We start from the raw sequence: 23,829 nt of genomic DNA on the forward strand, positions 1-23,829 counted from the left end.
AATTTGAAAAGTCTTAAAAAGTTGAAGGATTAATTTTTACCAGTGGAAGAAGCTAGTGTCATCCGTAAAGCAAAGCTCAAAAGATCCAACACAATGTTTTTTAAAAGCAAACAAAATTAAGAAAAAAATTAGAATTGAAAAAAATCCCACCATTGCAGATAATTTCCCTGAAGTGCTGTCTTGTGTCACCTTGAGTTAGAGGTGGGTTCCTGTCTGATCCTCTGAGTCTTTGCTGAGGGTGATTCTTTGTACGGTAATTGTGGGAGCTGTGCTACACGGGGACAAGTGGAGATGCAGTGCCACGGGGTGGCAGAGAAGCAGCAGCTTCACCTAAAACGTACCCCATGAGTTTGCAAGAGAGGTCCTTTTTAGAGAAAAGAAGCATAAAAATTCATTTTTGTGCAACTTGTCTAAAAAGGACAATTTAAATGCAGAAGCATTATAATAATTTTGTGGCCTGTCTAACCCAATGCTCAGTGATGTCAATATTTGCCGAATATTTCAAGCGTTTATTACCAAAGCCTGTATTATTATAAAGTAGCCCTGGTGTCGCAGTGATTAAGTGCTTGGCTGCTAACTGAAAAGTTGGTGATTTCAAACCTGCTTAGTGGCTCTTCAGGAAAAAGACTTGGCGATCTGTTCCCATAAAAGATTACAGCCTAGGAAACCCTATGGGGCAGTTCTGCTCTATCACGTGGGGTCCCTATAAGTCAAAAATTGACTCAGTGGCACCCAACGATGTCAACATATTGCAAGCAAAAGATTTTTCAAATGTGAAATTTTCTTGCTGATTTTACAATTGATAGAAATACATTAATGCTGCTTTAATGCATTATGGTTTTAATAATATGATATTAATACTAGTATCTTAGATACTTTCAGAGTCGATAAAGCTTTTTACCTGCATCATCTCCTTTGCAGTGGACAGGACAGGTGTTGCTGTCACGAGGGCGGAAACCTAGTAACCTCCCCTCGGTTGCACAGCTAGCAAGAGGCAGAAATGGAAGCCATAACCTCAGCGTTCGACTTTTAGGCCAGTCTCCTTCCCGTCACGCTGCGCTACTTTGCATCTTATTTTTTTCATTGTCACTCTTTTGGAATCTGCAGCACTGGCACTAGGATCTAAATGCTAAGTTTTTTTTTGGTAGTTTCTTTTAAGATTTTATTTTGTTTTAATAATTTTAGCCATTTATTTTTAAAAAACAAACCAATAGCTGTCCCAGGAAGAGGAGCTTCAGTCCTATGATTAGTTCCTAGTCTTTGGGTCACTTTTTTGCTCTCAGTGATTTTTAGTAAGAAGACTCTTAGCGTCAGGAGTGTGTTCCAAAGGGTTTGTTCACCTCATTAAGTCTTCTGTGGATTTTTCTCCTGAACTTGTGATAATTACTTGTGTTATTTGTTGTAAACCTTTTGGATCTATATATTCATCAATACCTAAGGCTTAATTGTTTTCCTCTCTAGTGAAAGAGGGCATGAGGTCATTTAGTGAGCACCTTTTGAGGGTAGTGATTGGGTTACTCCGGCCACTAAGAGATGCGATTTTTAAATGAGTGGATCCTTTATTAACGGTGAAGGGCCTTTTGCTTTCATACTTATTCAGCAACTAAGGTTGGCTGTTTTTGTGTGGCACTGCATCTTCATCAGCAGTAGAGTGTTGGATATAATACAGCTGCTCTAACTGTGACTTTTTCTTTTATGGAAAAGGGCCAAACTCTTACACGGGATCTACTGGAACAGCCGTTAGCACTCATGATGTTTACCGAGATCCAAGAGACAAACGGTCTAAAAGGTATTTACAGCTGCCATGCTGCTAACTTCTTACCTAATTGCTTTTTCCATTCCTCATGGCTTTTTGTGTGAGGCTGCAAGTGGCTGGTTAGGATTCCGGAACTTCCTAGTAGTTCACATGTTCCTTATGTAAAGTTGCCTGCACATACAGGTTTCTTTTATTCTGTATTGCCACCATCCTGCTGTTTCCCGCTGTGGTGCAGGTGTCCCGGCATCTAGCCAGGACATAGGGCAGCGGCCACGCTGCTGTTCCCTTCTATCAGGGAAGGGCAGAAATGTTGGGGCAACACACGAGTGTCTTCTCGACCCCCTAAGGCCCACCCTAATAGTGCTACAAACCCAGTGGCCTCAGCACTTACGCCAAGTGCCTTCACCTGGGATATGATTAGGAACTCTGTTGCCCAGGCAGTTCTCACAGCTTTGAAGTTAGACGAATCAGGAAAATCATCGGTATCACACTATAAGTTAGGTATATTCATTATTATATAGGTCTAATTATTATTAAGTATGTTTATAGATGCCTCTCATATACACATAGGATTTATTAAAATGCTATATTTTGAAACTATATCCCTTCAGTCAGCTTATTTAACTCACAGGAATTACCTTCTTGCTAAAAACTGTTAGCATTTTCAGAACTAGATATGACTGGAGGAAGTTAACATGTTAGTAATTAGACCATCCCTGCCCTTTTTCTATGTGGGTTTAAATACAGTCCCAATAATTTTCATTATAGGAAAGGTTATGGCAGCATTTAACAAAGAATAGTCTCTTACTGAAAATCTTACTTAGGAATAAGGAGAGGAAATGGATGTATGGCGAAATGCTCCTTTGCCATGAGACCAGAAGAACTGGATGGTGCCTGGCTACCATTACTGAACATTTTGATCAAAAAGATTGTATAGAAGAATCCTGATCCAAAGAGGGAAAATGTAGAACAGAATTTCAAATGCTTATGGAATCCAGACTTTCTGGAGCCTTAGTGGTTGGATGAACCTCTAAAATTGTGGCCTTGGAATAATCTTTAAACCTTAAACCAAAACCAGCCCCTTCACCTCCTTAACACCAAACAGCAGTTTAGCTTAACTAGTGAAGAATGTCTGCCTTGAGCATTATGATCTTTTACAATCTGTTGATATGGGATCAAGTTGACAAGAGTAACTCAAAACATTAGATAGGAACCTTATGGGGCAGTGAGTTTGTGTTAATAGGGGAGGAACAGCTTGGAAGAGGAGTGTGAGCATGGCTGCACAACTGGAAGAATGTAATCTGTGTCACTGAGTTGTGCATGTAGAAACTTGAATTGCTGTATGTTTTGCTGTGTATATCCTCAACCACAACAAGAAACTATAAATAAAAAAAACTTTCACTTAATTTACATTATGCAAACTTGCATAATTATTGACAAGCTAATTCCATTTGACATATAACCTTTACACTTCCCCTTTGTGCAGCCAAGATGCAGATCTGCCTGGGATTTCTGGAGCCCCTGAAAACTTGACATTCAAAGAGCGTCAGCGTCTCTTTTCACAAGGCCAAGATGTGTCCAATAAAGTGAAAGCTTCGCGGAAACTGACAGAACTGGAAAATGAACTGAACACAAAATGAGAGAAGGGCAGAGGAGCTGGAGTTGACCCAGCGGCCCTCCCAGGGTGGATGTGTGTGGAGGGGTGAGCTTAGGATAGGGGAGGGGAGGCCACATTTTGAAGTAATTTGTCATTTCTGTTTCTAAATGGTTGAGGTTTAGAGATGTTGCAATTCCGAGAGATTTTATTTTCCTTTACCGAGAGATAGTCGTTTATACAACTTAAACACTGTCTCATCTTTCCGTGATCTGAATCACATGAAGATGACTTCCTCTGTTAGTTTCTGTTTTGGAATCTGAGTTCAAAAGGGGGCAGAATAAAGGGTGGTAGAAGATAATGAGGTGTTTCTCCTTTCCCCCTTGCCTTCCCCCCCATAATTGACCACGGAGCACAGGCAATGGAGTTCTATTTCTGTTCTTTTAAAAAAAAAAAAAAAAAAACAACTTTATTTTAGCTGTCAGAGAATAGCTTGAACTACTCAGACCCTTGTCTGCACCACTCAGTAGCAACTGCAGACTGTGTCCTGAGTCAGTGTGCCGGGAGACCACCTGACAGTGCACCTGTAGTGACCTTTTCTCGTCCTCTCAGCAGCAGTGGGGCAGGTCAGATGGTGCCTGCTGCAGGCAAAGTGGAGGCACAGCTGAGAGTGCTCCGTCTCGTTCCTGAGAGCGCGTGCCCCCTGATCACTTCTAAGTATTTAAGAACGCATTCTCAGAGGAGAAAAGTCTGAGGACTTCAGCTTCGGGAACTTTATTTTTATAAACACCAGATTATTGTTAGACAAATACATGATTGGTAATGTTGAAGGTGGCAGTTAGCTTAACAAGTAAACTATTTCAGATATTTCAAGCAGTGTCAAAGGCCGTCGTGGCCTGGACAGTGTTGCTCATGTGAGTAGGACCCAAGAAGGGCGAGAGATTAATAGGGGACCTTCAGGCACAGCTGTTGCTTGGAAACTTTGAACGGAAAAAGGAGATTTACATCCATAGACTTCCAGGGAATGGCAAGGGCTCAATTACATATGGCATTTGTAACTTAAATATTGTAAGAATAACTCATGGCAGTTCAAGCTATTTTTCATAGTAGAATAAAGACTTATTTAATTTTATTTGTTGAATTATTAGTTACCACTGTCATTTCTTCAGCTATGGGTATGTGGCTGATGTTGGGGAGAAAGACCTCTGTTTTATTGTGTGATGTTAAAATGGTAAATTACATTGTGATTCTGAGCACATTTTCTGTTTGACCAAGTTCTGATGTGGGGTTAGATGATTTTCTATACCATATTGTTCTCTTACAAATGCGTGTGTTAGGACAAGATACACACTTTCACACAGCAGCGAGAGGCTCTCACTGCCTTAGAAATCACTTTTAATGAGAGTTGTATGATAAATAACCATGTGAGTGTAAATATTTTTCTATGTGTATCAGAGTCCTTATTTGAAAGTGTGTTGTCTCATTTAAGTAAGAGAGTAAAATGGTCCTGAATGTTTATGAAGGATTCGCCCGCTTGCTCTGGAAGCTTGAGGAAAACGAAGCTTCTTCCAAATACCTTGAGAACACTGGCAGCCTGACGGGGACGGGGTCCACACAACCCCTAAAGAAAAGATGCAGAAGAGTTACTGTTGTGTTAATATGTAGAGAACAACAACTACACACAAGTACATGTAAATATCCACAGGCAAGGAGATCAGCACAACCTGCAAACAAGTGGATTTGGCCGTCTTTGGACTATTAGGTCAAATGTGAATATGTGTAAAAGTGCTTTTCATAATTGTGCATTATTATGGGGGAAAAAACATCAAAACTGCTGTAGTTTTCCATTTCTACTGTATTTCAGTTGCAACCTATTTTTAATAAACTTTGTATGTATTTAAGTGTATTTGCTATTTTTATGGTGCTGACAAAGTTTCTATTTGTAATACCACCCTTCTCCTCCCCTGCCTCCTCCTGTGTGTGCACTCTCATTCATTAAGTGCTTACTGAGTGTCATTTATGCACCAGGTGGTGTTCCCAGTGTGTGGGGAGATGCTCTTTGCCATGGCCCACTGGCAAACTGAAACTTGGGTTGACTTGTACATGGGCCTCACACCCTCGCCCCAGACTTCAGATGATTTCTGCTTTGCACAGCCACAGCCCCAAGGGATCTCGGTCACACCCCACGTCATCTCCTCGTTGCGGTCCTGCACACTCCCAGCCACTACTAAATCTTACACAGTAAGGTTCCCTGGTTAGATTTGAGGGGCTGTTGGACTATAAAACCCGTGAGAGCCAAAGAAGACGGGAACTGCAGTAGAAGCCGGCTTCGTGCAGCCTGGAGTGGAGGGATGGCTTTGGGTTTCAAATCCAGGGGCAGCAGCAGCACAAGTTCACACTCCAGTGTTTCAGCATGAAGGTGATCGGGCTCTGCTGCTCAGCCTGGATTCTCCCCGCCCCCCCACCACCTGCCTTTGCATGTGGATCACGCTGGTTCTCCCCCACCTCCTTTGTGGCCTGCCTGTCCCCTACCTTCAGCTGCACTCCCATTTTCCATGGTTCTTGTTCAGTTTCTTGAGAAAGAACATACCTTTTTGAACCAAGCCAGTAGACCTCAGCTAATGTGGCCTATGAGATGTGTAGCCCTGAACTGGCCAGTCAGTCGATGCCTGGGTCACAGGGGTCTCAATAAATGGTTTGGGTGAAAGGGTTGGTTTTGTTGGCTGGAAGGAAAGCTGAGCAGAAATACCAGGACTGGGCAGTGCCAGGATGGAAGGGAGGAAGCAGTCCTCAGACAGCTGAGCATCTGATGTGTTCATGTGTGCCCTGACTTCCGGCACCCTGCCTCTTGTAATGTTTGGTTCATTCAGTTATTCAACAAATAACTGAGCCCCTCCTATGTGCCAAAGTGCACCAGCACTTTGAGCTGCATGATCACTTAAGAGCAGTAAACGGTTTCTGTAGTGTGTGGCCTGTCCCATAGGATGAGGCAGGGTCACAGGTGGGTACTTGCATGGCCTGTCAGATGGGATGCGTGCTATTGGGAACAGTGAGGCAGGATAAGCCCTCTCTAGTGGGAGGTCATTTGATCAGAATCCAGGAGGAAGGGTGGGGCAGGGCACTGGGAAATCTCAGGAGAGCATCCCAGGCGGAGAGAGCAGGGGCAGAAGCAGCCGGTGGGAACGCGTTAGAACCCTCAAGCAGCAGCGAGGAGGCCTGGGGAGCGAAGAGGGCAGGGGAGCAGCCAAAGGGCGTGCAGCCCAGCGCTGCTGCCCACTGGAGTTGGATTTTACTCTGAGCGAGGTGGGAGGCCGTGGAACAAGTGGCCAGAATTTCACGAGGCCGTCGTGATGGTACAAATAGCGGGGGCTTCATGGGGACGAGGTGGGAGCTGTGAGCATTTGAATGCAGTAGGATGCGTTGGTCCATAGATGGGGGATGGGAGAGAGGAGTCTAAGATCCCAAGGTCGCACGTCTGTGGCCAGAGCTGCGGAGTTGTGCTTTCTGAGCCCGGGGAGGCCAAGCAACAGGCTTGGCGAGAGGACCTGGCCTTCCCTTCCGAACACGTGTGAGGTCCCGGACATCCCCTTGGCTGCGCTAGATGGGCTGTGGGACGTGTAGGTCCGAAATTCAAAGGACAAGTCCAGCAGGTCTGGTTGGGAAGCTGTCTGGTATAGGAGCTATTTCAAGCCCCAGGACACCCCACAGGCGCAGGGAGCTCCTGCGGGGGATTGTGGGGGTGGGTCCTCCGTGGGGACAGAGCCTCTAGAGGGCCTGCGTGGGGTGGTGACAGTGGGTGGGGCCTGCGTGGGGTGTGGACCCTGTGGGCGGGACCTTCCCGGGGCGGGGCCGTGTGGGCGGGGCCTTCCAAGGAAGACCAGGCTGTGGGCGGAGCCTAGGCTCAGGGAACCGCCGGCCACAGCCGGCCAGGCTCGCGAGCGATGGCGGGGGCGCGGCGGGAACTACAGCTGCAGCCCCGGCTGCGGGTGAGCCGGCGGTGCTCGGTCGGGGTCCCATCGGGCACACTGTGTCGGTCCCACTCGGCGTCCACCCCGCGAGGCCGCCGCCCCCTTCCCCCACGGCGTCCACCCCGCGAGGCCACCGCCCCCTTCTCCCACGGCGTCCACCCCGCGGGGCCGTTGCCCCCTTCTCCCACGGCGTCCTCACGGCACGGGCCCGTCCCTCACGGCGTCCGCACGGCACAGACAGTCCCCTCACGGCGTCCGCACGGCACAGACAGTCCCCTCACGGCGTCCGCACGGCACAGACAGTCCCCTCACGGCGTCCTCACGGCACAGACAGTCCCCTCACGGCGTCCGCACGGCACAGACAGTCCCCTCACGGCGTCCGCACCGTCACGGCACAGACAGTCCCCTCACGGCGTCCGCACGGCACAGACAGTCCCCTCACGGCGTCCGCACCGTCACGGCACAGACAGTCCCCTCACGGCGTCCGCACGGCACAGACAGTCCCCTCACGGCGTCCGCACGGCACAGACAGTCCCCTCACGGCGTCCGCACGGCACAGACAGTCCCCTCACGGCGTCCGCACGGCACAGACAGTCCCCTCACGGCGTCCGCACGGCACAGACAGTCCCCTCACGGCGTCCTCACGGCACAGACAGTCCCCTCACGGCGTCCGCACGGCACAGACAGTCCCCTCACGGCGTCCGCACGGCACAGACAGTCCCCTCACGGCGTCCTCACGGCACAGACAGTCCCCTCACGGCGTCCGCACGGCACAGACAGTCCCCTCACGGCGTCCGCACCGTCACGGCACAGACAGTCCCCTCACGGCGTCCGCACGGCACAGACAGTCCCCTCACGGCGTCCGCACGGCACAGACAGTCCCCTCACGGCGTCCGCACCGTCACGGCCCGTCCCCTCACGGCGTCCGCACGGCACAGACAGTCCCCTCACGGCGTCCGCACCGGCGGGGACGAGGCACGGCCCATTCCCCCACAAGGCATCTACACCACAGGGCTGCCCCCGCCGCACAGGAGGGTGCCCAGGGAACCTCATTTCCCCAGTGTTCGTGTCCCCGTGTCCCTGGTCTTCCTCCCTCCTCTGGTCTTCACAGACGCCTCTCACTGTATGCAGGCCTCACCCCGTGCTTCTCACCTTCCTCTGTTCCTCCGAAGCTCTGGTTGTCCTGCACACTGGGATGGCCCTTCAGGGGAAAGGACTTGCTTTGCTAAGTGCTTATTTCCCAGGGTCTGCAGCAGTGCCTGTGATGTCTAGGCCTCAGGCACTATTTCTGGGGAGAAAGATGGGTGCTGCCAGGGTCCCTGGCCTACCCATCAAGGGCCCTCCGAGAGACCTTGTTCTGCTTCTGCCCTGCCCCCAGAGTGCCCAAGGTCACAAGTCTGTCTTATCTGCCACCCTGTCACCTCTGCTTTGATTTTCACCCTTAAAAATACGGTTTGTCTATTCAATTTATGTATACAACAGTGTTTATCAATTTGATGTACGTAACTATTTGCTGCATCACAAATCCTCCTGCATAGGTGGAAAGCTTGAACAGGACAAAAGAATACTGCACGGTTTAAAGTCAGGAAAGGTGTGCACTAGGGCTGTATCCTTTCACCATATGTATTCACTGTGTATGCTGAGCAAATAATCCAAGAAGCTGGACTACATGAAGAAGAATGTGGTGTCAGGATTAGAGGAAAATTCATTAACAACCTGAGATGTGCAGATGACACAACCTTGCTTGCTAAAAGTGAAGAGTACTTGAAGCATCTATTGATGAAGATCAAAGACTATAGCCTTAAGTATGGATTACCTCTCAGCATAAAGAGAACAAAAATCCTCCCAACTGGACCGATAAGCGAAGTGATAAACGGAGAAAAGATTGAAGTCGTGCATCATAGTTTGATCCACAAGCAATACCCACAGAAGCAGCAGTCAAGAAATCAAATGATGTGTTGCATTGGGCAAATTTGCTGTAGAAGACTACTTTTATTAAAAAGCAAAGATGTTTCTTTGAGGACTAAGGTGCATCTGACCCAAGCCATGTTGTTTTCAGTCGCCTCATATGCATGCAAAAGCTGGACAATGATAAGGAAGACCAAAGAAGAGTTGATGTCTTTGAATTATGGTGTTGGTGAAGAATATTGTATTATACCATGGGCTGCCAAAAGAACAAACAAATCTGTCTTGGAAGAAGTACAGCCAGAATGCTCCTTAGAAGCGAGGATGGCGAGACTTCATTTGGACATGACATCAGGAGGCACCAGATTCTGTCTTAGTTATCTAGTGTTGCTATAACAGAAATACCACAAGTGGTGGGTGACTTTAACAAACAAGAATTTATTTTCTCACAGTTCAGGAGGCTGGAAGTCCAAATTCAGGGCACTGGTTATAGGGGAAGGTTCTCTTTCTTGTTGGCCCTGAGTGAAAGTCCTTCTCTCTTTAACTTATGTTCTTTGGCAATCTCATGTAGCGTGGCATCTTTCTTCCCCCAACTCTGGTTGCTTGACACTTACTTAATCTGCTCTTTTAAATCTCAAAGGAGATTGACTTAAGACAACTGTATACTAATACTGCCACATTAACATAACAAACAAAACCCATTCTCAAATGGGATTATAACTATAGGTATAGGAGTTAGGATTTACAACACATGCTTCTTGGGGACACATATTGTGAAACCCACATGTCTGTCAGTTTGTTGTACTGTGGGGGCTTGTGTATTGCAGTGATGCTGGAAGCTATGCCACTGGTATTCCAATACCAGCAGGGTCACCCATGGTTGACGGGTCTCATCTGAGCTTCCAGACTAAGAAAGAAGAGGAAGAAGGATCCAGCAGTCTACTTCTGAAAAGAATTAGCCAGTGAAAACCTTATGAATAGCAGCAGAACATTGTCTGATATAGTCCCGGAAGATGAGCCCCCCAGGTTGGAAGCCACTCAAAAGACAACTGGGGAAAAGCTGCCTCCTCAAAGTAGAGTCAACCTTAATGACGTGGACAGAGTCAAGCTTTTGGGATCTTCATTTGCTGATGTGGCACAGCTCAAAATGAGAAGGAACAGCTGCAAACATCCATTAATAATCAAAATGTGGTATGTACGAAGTATGAATCTAGGAAAATTGGAAATCATCGGAAATGAAATGGAAAGCATAAACATCAATATCCTAGGCATGAGTAAGCTGAAATGGACTTGTATTGACCACTTTGAACTGGACAATCTTATGGTCTACTATGCCGGGAATGGCAACTTGAAGAGGAATGGTGTTGCATTCATCATCAAAAAGAACATTTCAAGATCTGTCCTGAAGTACAGTGCTGTCAGTGATAGGATAATACACATATGCCTACAAGGAAGACCAGTTAATACGACTATTATTCAGAATTACACACCAAATACTAAGGATGAAGATGAAGAAATTGAAGATTTTTACCAGCTTCTGCAGTCTGAAATTAATCAAACATGTAATTAGGATACATTGATAATTACTGGTGATTGGAATGCAAAAGTTGGAAACAAAGAACAAGAATCAGTGGTTGGAATATATGGCTTTGGTGATAGAAATGATGTTGGAGATTGCATGATAGATTTTTGCGAGACCAGCAACCTCCTCATTGCAAATACCTTCTTCACCAGCATAAATGGTGACTGTACACATGGACCTTGCTAGATGGAATACACAGGAATCAAATTGACTACACCTGTGGAAAGAAACGATGGAAAAGCTCAATATCATCAGTCAGAACAAGGTCAGGGGCCAGCTGTGGAACAGACCATCAGTTGATCATATGCAAGTTCAAGTTGAGACTGAAGAAAATTAGGACAAGTCCATGAGAGCCAAAGTACGACCTTGAGTATATCCCACTTGAATTTAGAGACCATCTCAAGAATAGATTTGATATATTGAACACTAATGACCAAAGACCAGACGAGCTGTGGAATGACATCAAGGACCTCATACAAGAAGAAAGCAAGAGGTAGTTAAAAAGACAGAAAAGAAAGAAAAGGCAAGAATGGATGTCAGAAGAGACTCTGAAACTTGTTCTTGAAAGTCAAGCAGCTAAAGCAAAAGGAAGAAATGATGAAGTAAAAGAAATGAAGATTTCAAAGGGTGTCTTGAAAAAAGTAAAGTATTATAATGACATGTTCAAACAGCTGGAGATAGAAAACCAAAACGGGGCAAGGCGGGGCCAAGATGGCAGAGTAGTCAGATTCTTCCTGTGGTTCCTTTTACAACAAAGACTGGAAAAAACAAGTGAATCGATATATATGACAAGCTAGGAGCCCTGAACATCAAGGGCAAAGTTGAGGAATCAGACTGAGTAGCAGGGGGAGGGAGAAACAGTACAGAAGCTGCGAGGAGTTGCTAGACCTGAGCTGTCGAGATCCGGCACTCCGCAGGCTGATTCTGCTGGTGCAAGTGCAGTGAGGGAAGCGGTGGTACTCAGGACGTGTTTTCCACATCTGGAGAGAATGAGCAGTGGAGAGTCTGCTCAACCCTCTAGAACAAGATAGAAGTGGCCCCCAATCAGCAAAAGATAAGTACCTATGTTTAATCTACCATGTGGATCCAAAAATACCACTTTGGGAAAAACCTCTCTCCCACTTATCTGCTCCCTTCCTGCTCTGCACTGAGCCCCAGGCTACTGAATCCCCTGGGCCAGAAGAAGAACCCTGCACTTGCCCTGAGCCATTCTCCCTCCCATCCTTGGAGAGGGAACAAATTAACAAATGGGAAGGATAATTTGTCAACTCGCCTAAGCCAGAAACTCAGGGCAGAAACAACTTCTTTGCCTAGGCACAGATATAAGGGGTCTGTGGACTTTGAATGCCTCTCACTGCGTAGACCTGCTTGGGCCCATTTCAACAGCCTAGGCCCTCATTAGCACAGTTCAACAGGGTATGTACTTGAAGTCTAACTTCAAGTGTTTCAGCTACATGGTGGAGAGGTAGGTTCCTGACATTTGACACCACTCTACCTATTAAGCAGGGTTCTCACCTACCCACATCAGGGACCTGAGGACTGGTGGCTCCACGCATGACACCTACCCGCCCATGACAGAGGTCCAAGAACAAGTGGTGCCTCCCGGTCCTTACAGCCAACAGCATTGGGTATCCATAGCTCAGCTGCAAAACCTACCCACCTACATGCTCTAGGGAACAGGGCACACTTTCCTCACAGACACTCAGGGGTGGTTGTCAGCCCCCTGCCTTACTCAGAGTGTGACCCCCTACTACAGCCAGATACCTGTGCCTGCACCAATCATCCCTGCTGGTCTAAGACTATAGGCGAGAGCTTGTGCCACATGCTTGGTGACTGACTACCTGGACACCTGAGGTGAATCCATACAAGAAAAGAGAACGGACTCCTGGGCTCACATACCTAGCAACAGCTCTAACCACCTGGTGACAGGACGTTAGAGCTTCAAAGGTGCCAATAATCAAACTAGCTCACTTGAGGAGCTCATTTGGGCATATCAAAACAAAACAAGAAGCAAGGACAGTAACCAAACATAAAATAAATAATTACAATAAATTATTAATGGCTCAGACAACAGTCAATATCAAATCACATAAAGAAGCAGACCACGATGGCTTCAGCAAGCTCTGAAAACAAAGAATCGAGGGATCTTCTGGATGAAGAGAACTTCCTGGAATTACCTGAGGGAGAATACGAAAGACTAATATTCAAAACTCTTCCTTAGGGATCAGGCAAAACTCAGAACAAGCCAAGCAGCATACAGACAAAACATTAGAGCCACTTAAGCAGATTAGACAAGAGCATAATGACAAATTTAACAAGCTGTAAGAATCCATAGAGAGACAGCAAACAAAGTTAGAAGATTAACAATAAAATTTCAGAATTAGACAATTCAATAGAAAGTCATAAGAGCAGAACTGAGGCAATGGAAGTTAGAATTAGTGAGATTGAAGATAAAGGACTTGGCACCAACATAAAAAAAAAAAATATCTGAGAAAAAATCAGATAAAAGAATTTTTTTTTAGTGAAGAAATTATGTGGGATTCTATCAAGAAGAATAACCTGCAAGTGATTGGAGTACCAGAATAGGGAGGGATAACAGAAAATAAAGAAAGAATTGCTGAAGATTTGTTGGCAAAAACTTCCCTGATATCATGAAAGATGAGATGATATCTATCCAAGATGCCCATTGAACCCCACACAAGGAAGATCCCAAAAGAAAGTCATTAAGACATATTATAATCAAACTTACCAAAACCAAAGATAAAGAATTTTAGGAGCAGCTAGGGATAAACAAAAAGCCACCTACAAAGAGTCAATAAGAATAAACTCAGGCTACTCACCAGAAACCACGCAGGCAAGAAGGCAATGGGATGAAATATATAAAGCCTTGAATGAAAAAAAAATTGCCAGCCAAGAATTATATATCCAGCAAAATTATCTCTCAAATACGATGGCAAAATTAGGACATTTCTAGAAAAACAGGAGCTTAGGAAATTTGCAAAAAAAAATGAAACCAAGATTACTAGATATACTAAAGGGAGTCCTTTGTTTAGAAAGTCAGTAACATCAGTTAACAACCCAAAACTAGAACACAGGACAGAGCAAACAGATATCAACCCAGATACGGAAATCACAAAAATAAATCAAAGCTAAAACAGTCAAAATAGGGAGAGACATGGTTGTGTAAAAGATGACAACATTAAAACAAAAAAGAAGGATGAAAAAATGTAGTCAGATCTTTCGTATGGAGAGGAAGTCAAGGTGATATAAAGAGATAAATGATTGGTTTAAACTTAGAAAAATAGGGGCAAATATTAAGGTAACCATAAAGGAAATACTACACATCAAAATAAAAAACCAGAAAAATGTAAAGACAGCAAATGCAATATCGGCAATGAAAAAGAGGAAAAGAAAATGTATAAAGAAAAACAACTCAGCACAGAAAATTAAGTGGAACAGGAAACTGTCAACAATACACACAAAAAAACATCAAAATGACAGCACTAAACTCATACCTGTCAATAATTATACTCAATGTAAATGGACTAAATGTACAAATAAAGAGACAGAGTGGCAGAATGGATTAAAAAAAAACACAATCTGTCCATATATGCTGCCTACTTTTTTTTTTTTTTTTACAAGAGACACACCTTAGACTTAAAGACCAAAACAAACTAAAACTCAAAGAATGGAAAAAAAATAACGTCAAACAACAGTCAAAAAAGAGCAGGAGCAGCAATATTAATTTCTGACAAAATAGACTTTAAAGTAAAATCTACCACATAGGATAAGGAGGGACACTGTATATGATTAAAGGGTCAATACACCCGGAGGACAGAACCATATTAAAGATTTACACACCTAGCGATACGGCTCCAAAATACATAACCTCTAACAGCAATGAAAAGAGAGATAGACAGCTCCACAATAATCATAGGAGACTTCAACATACCACTTTCAGTGAAGGACAGAACATCCAGAAAGAAGACACAGAAGATCTAAATGCCACAATCAACCAACTTGACCTCATAGACATATGCAGGACACTCCACCAAACAGCAGCCAAGTATACTTTCTTTTCCAATGCACATGGAACATTCTCCAGAATAGACCACATATTAGGCCATAAAGCAAGCCTTAACAGAATCCACAACATCTAAATATTACAAAGCACCTTTTCTGACCATAAAGCTATAAAAGTAGAAATCAATAACAGAAAAAGCAAGGAAAAAAAACCACATGAAAACTGAACAACACCTTGCTCATATTGGGTTATAGAAGAAATTAAGGATGGAATAAAGAAATTCATAGAATCAAATGAGAATGAAAACACATCTTACCAGAACATAAGGGACACAACAAAAGCAGTGCTCAGAGTCAATTTATAGCAATAAATGCACACATCCAAAAAGAAGAAGGGGCCAAAGTCAAGGAATTAACCCTACAACTCGAACAAATAGAGAACAGGAAAAGAAGCCCTTGGGCACCAGAAGAAAGCAAATAATAAAAATTAGAGCAGAGTAAATGAAATAGAAAATAGAAAAACAATTGAATGTTAACAAGACCAAAAGCCAGTTCTTTGAAAAGATCAATAAAATCGATAAACTATTGGCCAAACTGACAAAAGAAAAACAGGAGAAGAAGCAACTAACCTAAATAAGAAGTGAGATGGCCAATATCACAACAGACCCTACTGAAATTAAAAGAATCAGAATACTATGAAAATTGTACTCTAACAAATTCGAAAACCTAGGGGAAATGGACAAATTTCTAGAAACACACTACCTACCTAAACTAACACAAACAGAGGTAGAACAACTAAATAAACCTATACCAAAGAAGAGATTTAAAAGGTGATTTAAAAGGTAATTTAAAAACTCCCAACAAAAAAAGCCATGGCCCTGACGTCTTCACTGGAGAATTCTACCAAAATTTCAGAGAAGAGTTAACACTGCTACTATTAAAGGTATTTCAGAGCATAGAAAAGGATGGAATACTCCCATACTCATTCTAGAAGCTAGCATATCCCTGATACCAAAACCAGGTAAAGACACCACAAAAAAAGAAAATTATGGATATTGGTCCTCGTGAATGTAGACGAAAAATCCTCAACAAAAGACTAGCCGATAGAATTCAATATATCAAAAAAAAAAAAGTTCACCGTGACCAAGTGGGACTCATATCAGGTATGCAGGGATGGTTCAACATTAGAAAAACAATCAATGTAATCTATCACATAAATGAAACAAAAGACAAGAACCACACGATCTTATCAATTGATGCAGAAAAAGCATTTAACAAAGTCCAACACCCATTTATGATTTAAAAAAACTCCCAGCAAAATATGAATAGAAGGAAAATTCTTCATCGTAATAGAAGGCATTTATACAAAGCCAACAGCCAACATCATCCTAAATGGAGAGAGTCTGAAAGCATTCCCCTTGAGAATGGAAACCAGACAAGGATGCCCTTTATCACCGCTCTTATTCAACAGTGGGCTGAAGGTCCTAGCCATAGCAATTAGGCTACGAAAAGAAATAAAGAGCTTTCAAATTGGTAAGGAAGAAGTAAAAGTATCTCTTTGTGCAGATGACATGATCTTATACACAGAAAACCCTAAAGAAGCCACAAGAAAACTACTGGAGCTAATAAAAGAGTTCAGCAGAGTATCAGGATACAAGATAAACATACAAAAATAAGTTGGATTCCTCTATACCAACAAAGGGAACTTCGAAGAGGAAATCACCAAATCAATACCATTTACAGTAGCCCCCACGAAAATAAAATACTTAGGAATAAATCTTACCAGAGATGTGAAAGACCTATACAAAGAAAACTACAAGACACTACTGCAAGAAGCCAAAAGAGACCTACATAAGTGGAAAAATATACCTTGCTCATGGGTAGGAAGACCCAACATTGTGAAAGTGTCTTTTCTACCCAAAGTGATCTACGGATATGATGCAGTGCCAATCCGAATTCCAATGGCATTTAATGAGATGGAGAAACAAATCACCAACTTCATATGGAAAGGGAAGAGGCCCTGAATAAGTAAACCATTACTGAAAAAGAAGAACAAAGTGGGAGGCCTCACACTACCTGATTTTAGAATATATTATACCACCACAGTAGTCAAAACAACCTGGTACAGGTTCAACAACAGATACACAGACCAGTGGAACAAAATTGAGAATCCAGACATAATTCATCCACCTATGAACAGCTGATATTTGACAAAGGCCCAAAGTCCATTAAATGGGGAAAAGACAATCTCTTTAACAAATGGTGCTGGCATAACTGGCTATGCATCTGCAAAAAAGTGAAACCAGACCCATATGTCACACCATGCACACAAACTGACTCAAAATGGATCAAGCACATAAATAGGGACAATGCTAGGAGCCCTAATACCTGGCGTAAATGGTATACAAAACATTATTAACAATGCACAAACACCAGAAGAGAAACTAGATAACTGGGAGCTCCTAACAATCAAACACTTACGCTCATCCAGAGACTTCGCCAAAAGAGCAAAAAGACAATGTAAAGACTGGGAAAAAATTTTTGGTTGTGACAAATCCAATCAGTGTCTAATGTCTAAAATCTACAAGATACTGCAAAACCTCAACAAAAAAAAGACATAACGCAATTAAAAAATGGGTAAAGAATATGAACAGGCACTTCACTAAAGAAGACATTCAGGCAGGTAACGCTACCTGAGGAAATGCTCACGATTATTAGCCATTAAACCAGTTGTCATTGAGTGAATTCCGACTCATAGCGGCCCTATAAGACAGAGTAGAGCTGCCCCATAGAGTTCTCAAGGAGCACCTGGTGGATTCCAACTGCCAACCTTTTGGTTAGCAGCCATAGCACTTAACCAATACACCACCACAGTTTCCATTAGCCATTAAAAACCTAAACCCACTGCTATCCAGTTGATCCCAACTCATAGCGACCCTGTTATAGGACAGAGTAGAACTGCCCCGTAGAGTTTCCAAGGAGTGCCTGGCAGATTTGAACTGCCGACCTCTTGGTTAACAGCTGTAGCACTTAACTACTATGCCATCAGGGTTTCCCATTAGCCATTAGAGAAATACAAATCAAAACTACAATGAGATATCATCTCACCCCAACAGGGTTGACATTAATCGAAAAAACACAAAATAATAAATGTTGGAGAGGTTGCGGAGAGACTAAAACACTTCCACACTGCCATTGGGAATGTAAAATGGTACAGCCACTTTGGAAATCAATTTGGCACTTCCTTAAAAAGCTAGAAATAGAACTACCACGCAATACAGCAATTCCACTCCTTGGAATATACCCTAGAGAAATAAGAGCCCTCACACGAATAGATATATGCACACCCATGTTCATTGCAGCACTGTTTACAATACCAAAAAGATAGAAACAACCAAGATGCCCATCAACAGATGAATGGATAAATAAATTATGGTATATTCACACAATGGAATACTACCCACTAAGAACAAAGATGAATCTGTGAAACACCTCATAACATGGAACAATCTGGAAGGCATTATGCTGAGTGAAATTAGTTGCAAAAGGACAAACATTCTATGAGACCGCTGTTATAAGAACTCAAGAAAAGGTTTAATCACAGAAGAAAACCTTCTTTGATTGTTACGGGGGGGAGGGAGAAAGAGGGGGTATTCACTAATTAGATAGTATACAAGAACTATTTTAGGTGAAGGAAAAGACAACAAACAATACAGGGGAAGTCAGCACAACTGAACTAATCCAAAAGCTAAGAAGTTTACTGAATAGAACCACACACTTCGAGGGAAAGAGTAGCAGGGCCGAGGGCCTGGGGACCATGGTTTCAGGGGACATCTAGGTCTATTGGCATAATGAAGTGTATTAAGAAAACCTTCTGCATCCCACTTTGGTGCGTGGCATCTGGGATCTCAAAAGCTAGCAAGCGGCCATCTAAGATGCATTAATTTTTCTCAAGCCACCTGGAGCAAAGGAGAATGAAGAATACCAAAGACACAAGGAAAATACGAGCCCAGTAGAAAGAAAGGGTCACATGAACCAGAGGCTTCACAAGCTTGAGACTGGAAAAAGTAGATTGTGCATGGCTACCACCAATGACTACGCTTATAGGGAACACAACAGTGAATCCCTGATGGAGCAGGAGAAAAGTGGGATGTAGACCTCAAATTCTAGTAAATAGACCAGACTTAATGGTCTGAATGAAACTAGAGGAACCCCAGAGGTCATGACCCCCAGACTCTCTGTTAGCCCAGAACTAAATCATTCCAGAAGCCAACTCTTTAGACAAAGATTAGACTGGACTATAAGACATAAAATGATACTGGTGAGAAGTGTACTTCTTAGCTCAAGTAGACACATGAAACTATGTGGGCAGCTCCTGTCTGGAGATGAGATGAGAAGGCAGAGGGGCATGGGAGCTGCTTGAATGGACATGGGAAATACAGGGTGGGGAGAAGGAGTGTGCTCTCACATTTTAGGGAGAGCAACTAGGGCCACATAACAATGTGTGTATAAGTTTGTGTATGAAAAACTGGCTAGAAATATAAACTTTCACTTAAAGCACAATAAAAAAAAAAAGAAGGAAAACCAAAATGGAAGAACATGCTCAACATTTCTCAAGATGAGAGAACTGAAAAAAAAATTCAAGCCTCGAGTTGCAATACTGAAGGATTCTATGGGAAAATACTAAACGATGCAGGAAGCATCAAAAGAAGATGGGAGGAATACACAGAGTCATTATACCAAAAAGGATTGGTCAATGTTCAGCCATTTCAAGAGGGAGTGTATGACAGGAATGAATGGTACTGAAGGAAGAAGTCCAAGCTGCACTGAAGTCCTTGATGAAAAATAAGTCTCCAGGAATTGACAGAATATCAACTGAGGTGTTTCAACAAACGGGTGCAGTGCTGCAAGTGCTCACTCATCTATGTAAGGAAATTTGGAAGACAGCTACCTGGCTAGCCTACTGGAAGAGATCCATATTTGTGCATATTCCCAAGAAAGGTGATCCAGCCGAATGCGGAAATTACCAAACAATATCATATGCAAGCAAAATTTTGCTGAAGATCATTCTAAAGTGGCTATAGCAGTATATCAACAGGCAACCGCCAGAAATTCAGTCCGGATTAAGAAGAGGATGTGGAACCAGGGATATCATTGCTGATGTCAGATGGATCCTGCTTGAAAGCAGAGAATATCAGAAAGATGTTTACCTGTGTTTATTGACTATGCTAAGGCATTCGACTATGTGGATCATAACAAATTATGGATAACACTGCATAGAGTGGAAATTCCACAACACTTAATTGTGCTCACAGAAACCTGTATATAGATCAAGAAGCAGTTGTTTGGACAGGAAAAGGGGATACTGCGTGCTTTAAAGTCAGGAAAGGTTTGTGTCAGGGTGGTATCGTTTCACCATACTTATTCAATCTGTATGCTGAGCAAATAACCCGAGAAGATGGACCATATGAAGAATGGGGAGTCAGGATTGGAGGAAGACTCATTAACAATCTGCAGTATGCAGATGACTCAACTTTGCTTGTCAAAAGTGAAGACCAACGCCTTCAGTTTGGATTACACCTAAACATAAAGAAAACAAAAATCTTTACAACTGAAACAATAAGCAACATCATGATAAATGGAGAGATTGAAGTTGTCAAAGATTTCATTTTACTTGGAGCCGCAATCAATACCCATGGAAGCAGCAGTCAGGAAATCAAAAGACACATTGCATTGGGCAAATCTGCTGTAAAGGACAGCTTTAAAGTGTTGAAAAGCAAAGATGTCACCTTGAAAGCTAAGGTGTGCCTGACCCAAGCCATGGTATTTTCAATCTCATCATATGCATGTGAAAGCTGGACAATCAATAGGAAAGACTGAAGAAGAATTGACACATTTGAATTGTTCTGTTGGCAAAGAATATTGAATATACCATGGATTGCCAAAAGAATGAAAAAAATATCTTGGAAGAAGTATAACCAGAACGTTTCTTAGAAGCAAGGATGGCGAGACTACATCTTACATACTTTGACATGTTGTCAGGAGGGATGAGTCCCTGGAGAAGGACAGATATTATGCTTGGTAAAGTGCAGGATCAGCGGAAAAGAGGAAGACACTCAACGAGATGGATTGACACAGTGGCTGCAACCCTGGGTTCAACTACAACAACAATTGTGAGCATGGATCAGGACTGGGCAGTGTTACATCCATCTTGCTGAGGATCTTCTACTTTACCAAGCATGATGTAATCCAGTGTTTCATTCTCTTATGCATAAGGTCACTATAAATTGGAGTCAACTCTATGGCACCTAACAACAAATGGAAAGTTACAGAAACACCCTATTACTAAGATTTGGATTATACTCCCTGGAGAAGGACATCATGCTTGGTAAAGTAGAAGACCCTCAACAAGATGGATTGACACAATGGCTGCAACAGTAGGCTCAAGCATTCATCGTCCAGCTTTTGTATGCATATGAAGTGATTGAAAACACCATGTCTTGGGTCAGGCACACCTTAGTCTTCAAGGTGACATCTTTGCTTTTCAACACTTAAAGAGGTCTTTTGCAGCAGATTTGCCCAATGCAATTTGTCTTTTGATTTCTTGACTGCTGCTTCCATGGGCGTTAATTGTGAATTCAAGGAAAATGAAATCCTTGACAACTTCAATCTTTTCTCTGTTTATCATGATGTTCCCCCACGTGTCTGTCAGTTTGTTGTACTGTGGGAGCTTGTGTGTTGCTGTGATGCTAGAAGCTATGCCACTGGTATTCAGATACCAGCAGGGTCACCCATGGAGGACAGGTTTCAGCCGAGCTTCCAGACTAAGACAGACTAGGAAGAAGGACCCAGCAGTCTACTTCTGAAAAGAATTAGCCAGTGAAAACCTTATGAATAGCAGCAGAACATTGTCTGATATAGTGCTGGAAGATGAGCCCCCCAGGTTGGAAGGCACTCAAAAGATGACTGGAGAAGAGCTGCCTCCTCAAAGTAGAGTCGACCTTAATGACATGGATGGAGTAAAGCTTCCAGGACCTTCATTTGCTGATGTGGCACGACTCAAAATGAGAAGAAAGAGCTGGGAACATCCATTCATAATCGGAACATGGAATGTACGAAGTATGAATCTAGGAAAATTGGAAATCATCAAAAATGGAATGCAAAAACATCGATATCCTAGGTATTAGGGAGCTGAAATGGACTGGTAGTGGCCATTTTGAATTGGACAATCATATAGTCTACTATACTGGGAATGACAACTCTAAGAGGGATGGTGTTGCATTCATTGTCAAAAAGAACGTTTCAAGATCTATTCTGAAGTACAACGCTGTCAGTGATAGGATAATATCCATATGCCTACGAGGAAGACCAGTTAATATGACTAGTACTCAAATTTACGCACCAACCACTAGGGCCAAAGATGAAGAAATAGAAGATTTTTATCAGCTGCTGCGGTCTGAAATTGATCGAACATGCAATCAAGATGCATTGATAATTACTGGCTATTGGAATGCAAAAGTTAGAAACAAAGAAGAAGGATCAGTACTTGGAAAATATGGCGTTGGTGATAGAAACAATGCCGGAGATCGAATGCTAGAATTTTGCAAGACCAATGACTTCTTCATTGCAAATACCTTCTTTCACCAACATAAATGAAGACTATACACATGGACCTCGCCAGATGGAACACACAGAAATCAAATTGACTACATCTGTGGAAAGAGATGATGGAAAAGCTCAATATCATCAGTCAGAACAAGGCCAGGGGCTGACTGTGGAACAGACCATCAATTGCTCATAGGCAAGTTCAAGCTGAAACTGAAGAAAATCAGAGCAAGTCCATGAGAGCCAAAATATGACCTTGAGTACATCCCACCTGAATTTACAGACCATTTTAATAATAGATTGGATGCGTTGAACACTAGTGACGGAAGACCAGACGAGTTGTGAAATGACATCAAGGATATCAAATATGAAGAAAGCAAGAGGTCATTGAAAAGACAGGAAAGAAAGAAAAGACCAAGGTGGATGTCAGAGGAGACTCTGAAACTTGCTCTCGGATGTCGAGCAGCTGAAGCAAAAGGAAGAATTGATGAAGTAAAAGGACTGAACAGAAGATTTCAAAGGGCCTCTCAAGAAGACAATAAAGTATTATAATGACACATGCAAAGAGCTGGAGATGGAAAACCAAAAGGGAAGAACACGGTCGGTGTTTCTCAAGCTGAAAGAACTGAAGAAAAAATTCAAGCCTCAAGTTGCAACAGTGAAGGATTCCCTGGGGAAAATATTGAATGATGCAGGAAGCATCAAAAGAAGATGGAAGGAATACACAGAGTCATTATACCAAAAAGAATTGGTTGATATTGAACCATTTCAAGAGGTGGCATATGATCGGGAACCAATGGTACTGAAGGAAGAAGTCCAAGCTGCTCTGACAGCATTGGCAAAAAACAAAGCTAGAGGAATTGATGGAATGTCAATTGAGATGTTTCAACAAACAGATGCAGCACTGGAGGTGCTCACTTGTCTATGCCAAGAAATATGGAAGTCAGCTTCCTGGCCAACTGATTGGAAGAGAGCCATATTTATGCCTATTCCCAAGAAAGGTGAAACAACCGAATGTGGAAATTATAGAACAATATCATTAATATCACACACAAGCAAAATTCTGCTGAAGATCATTGAAAAATGGCTGCAGCAGTATATCCACAGGGAACAGCCAGAAATTCAGGCCGGTTTCAGAGGAGGGCGTGGAACCAGGGATATCATTGCTGACGTCAGATGGATCCTGGCTGAAAGCAGAGAATACCAGAAGGATGTTTACCTGTGCTTTATTGATTATGCAAAGACATTTGACTGTGTGGATCATAACAAACTATCGATAACACTGCAAAGAATGGGAGCACTTAATTGTGCTCATGAGGAACCTTTCCATAGATCAAGAGGCAGTTGTTCGGACAGAACAAGGGGATACTGATTGGTTTAAAGTCAGGAAAGGTGT

General features: G+C 43.1%; 1 protein-coding gene across 7 annotated transcripts in view; it reads left to right on the top strand.

Moving 5' to 3' along the window:
* AFDN (afadin, adherens junction formation factor) overlaps nucleotides 1-5,246 on the top strand; it is a 175,405-nt gene extending 170,159 nt beyond the window's left edge. For all 7 annotated transcript variants that reach the window (XM_064293260.1, XM_064293263.1, XM_064293274.1 and 4 more), the window contains exons 32-33: nucleotides 1,705-1,789; nucleotides 3,243-5,246. In XM_064293260.1, coding sequence (XP_064149330.1) covers nucleotides 1,705-1,789; nucleotides 3,243-3,396 — 239 coding nt within the window. In that variant the 3' untranslated portion in view covers nucleotides 3,397-5,246. The remainder of the gene's footprint in view (nucleotides 1-1,704; nucleotides 1,790-3,242) is intronic.
* The last annotated feature ends 18,583 nt before the right edge of the window (nucleotides 5,247-23,829 follow it).

This window comes from Loxodonta africana, chromosome 1 (genome assembly GCF_030014295.1).
Source record: "Loxodonta africana isolate mLoxAfr1 chromosome 1, mLoxAfr1.hap2, whole genome shotgun sequence".
In the NCBI taxonomy this organism is placed as follows: Eukaryota; Metazoa; Chordata; class Mammalia; order Proboscidea; family Elephantidae; genus Loxodonta; species Loxodonta africana.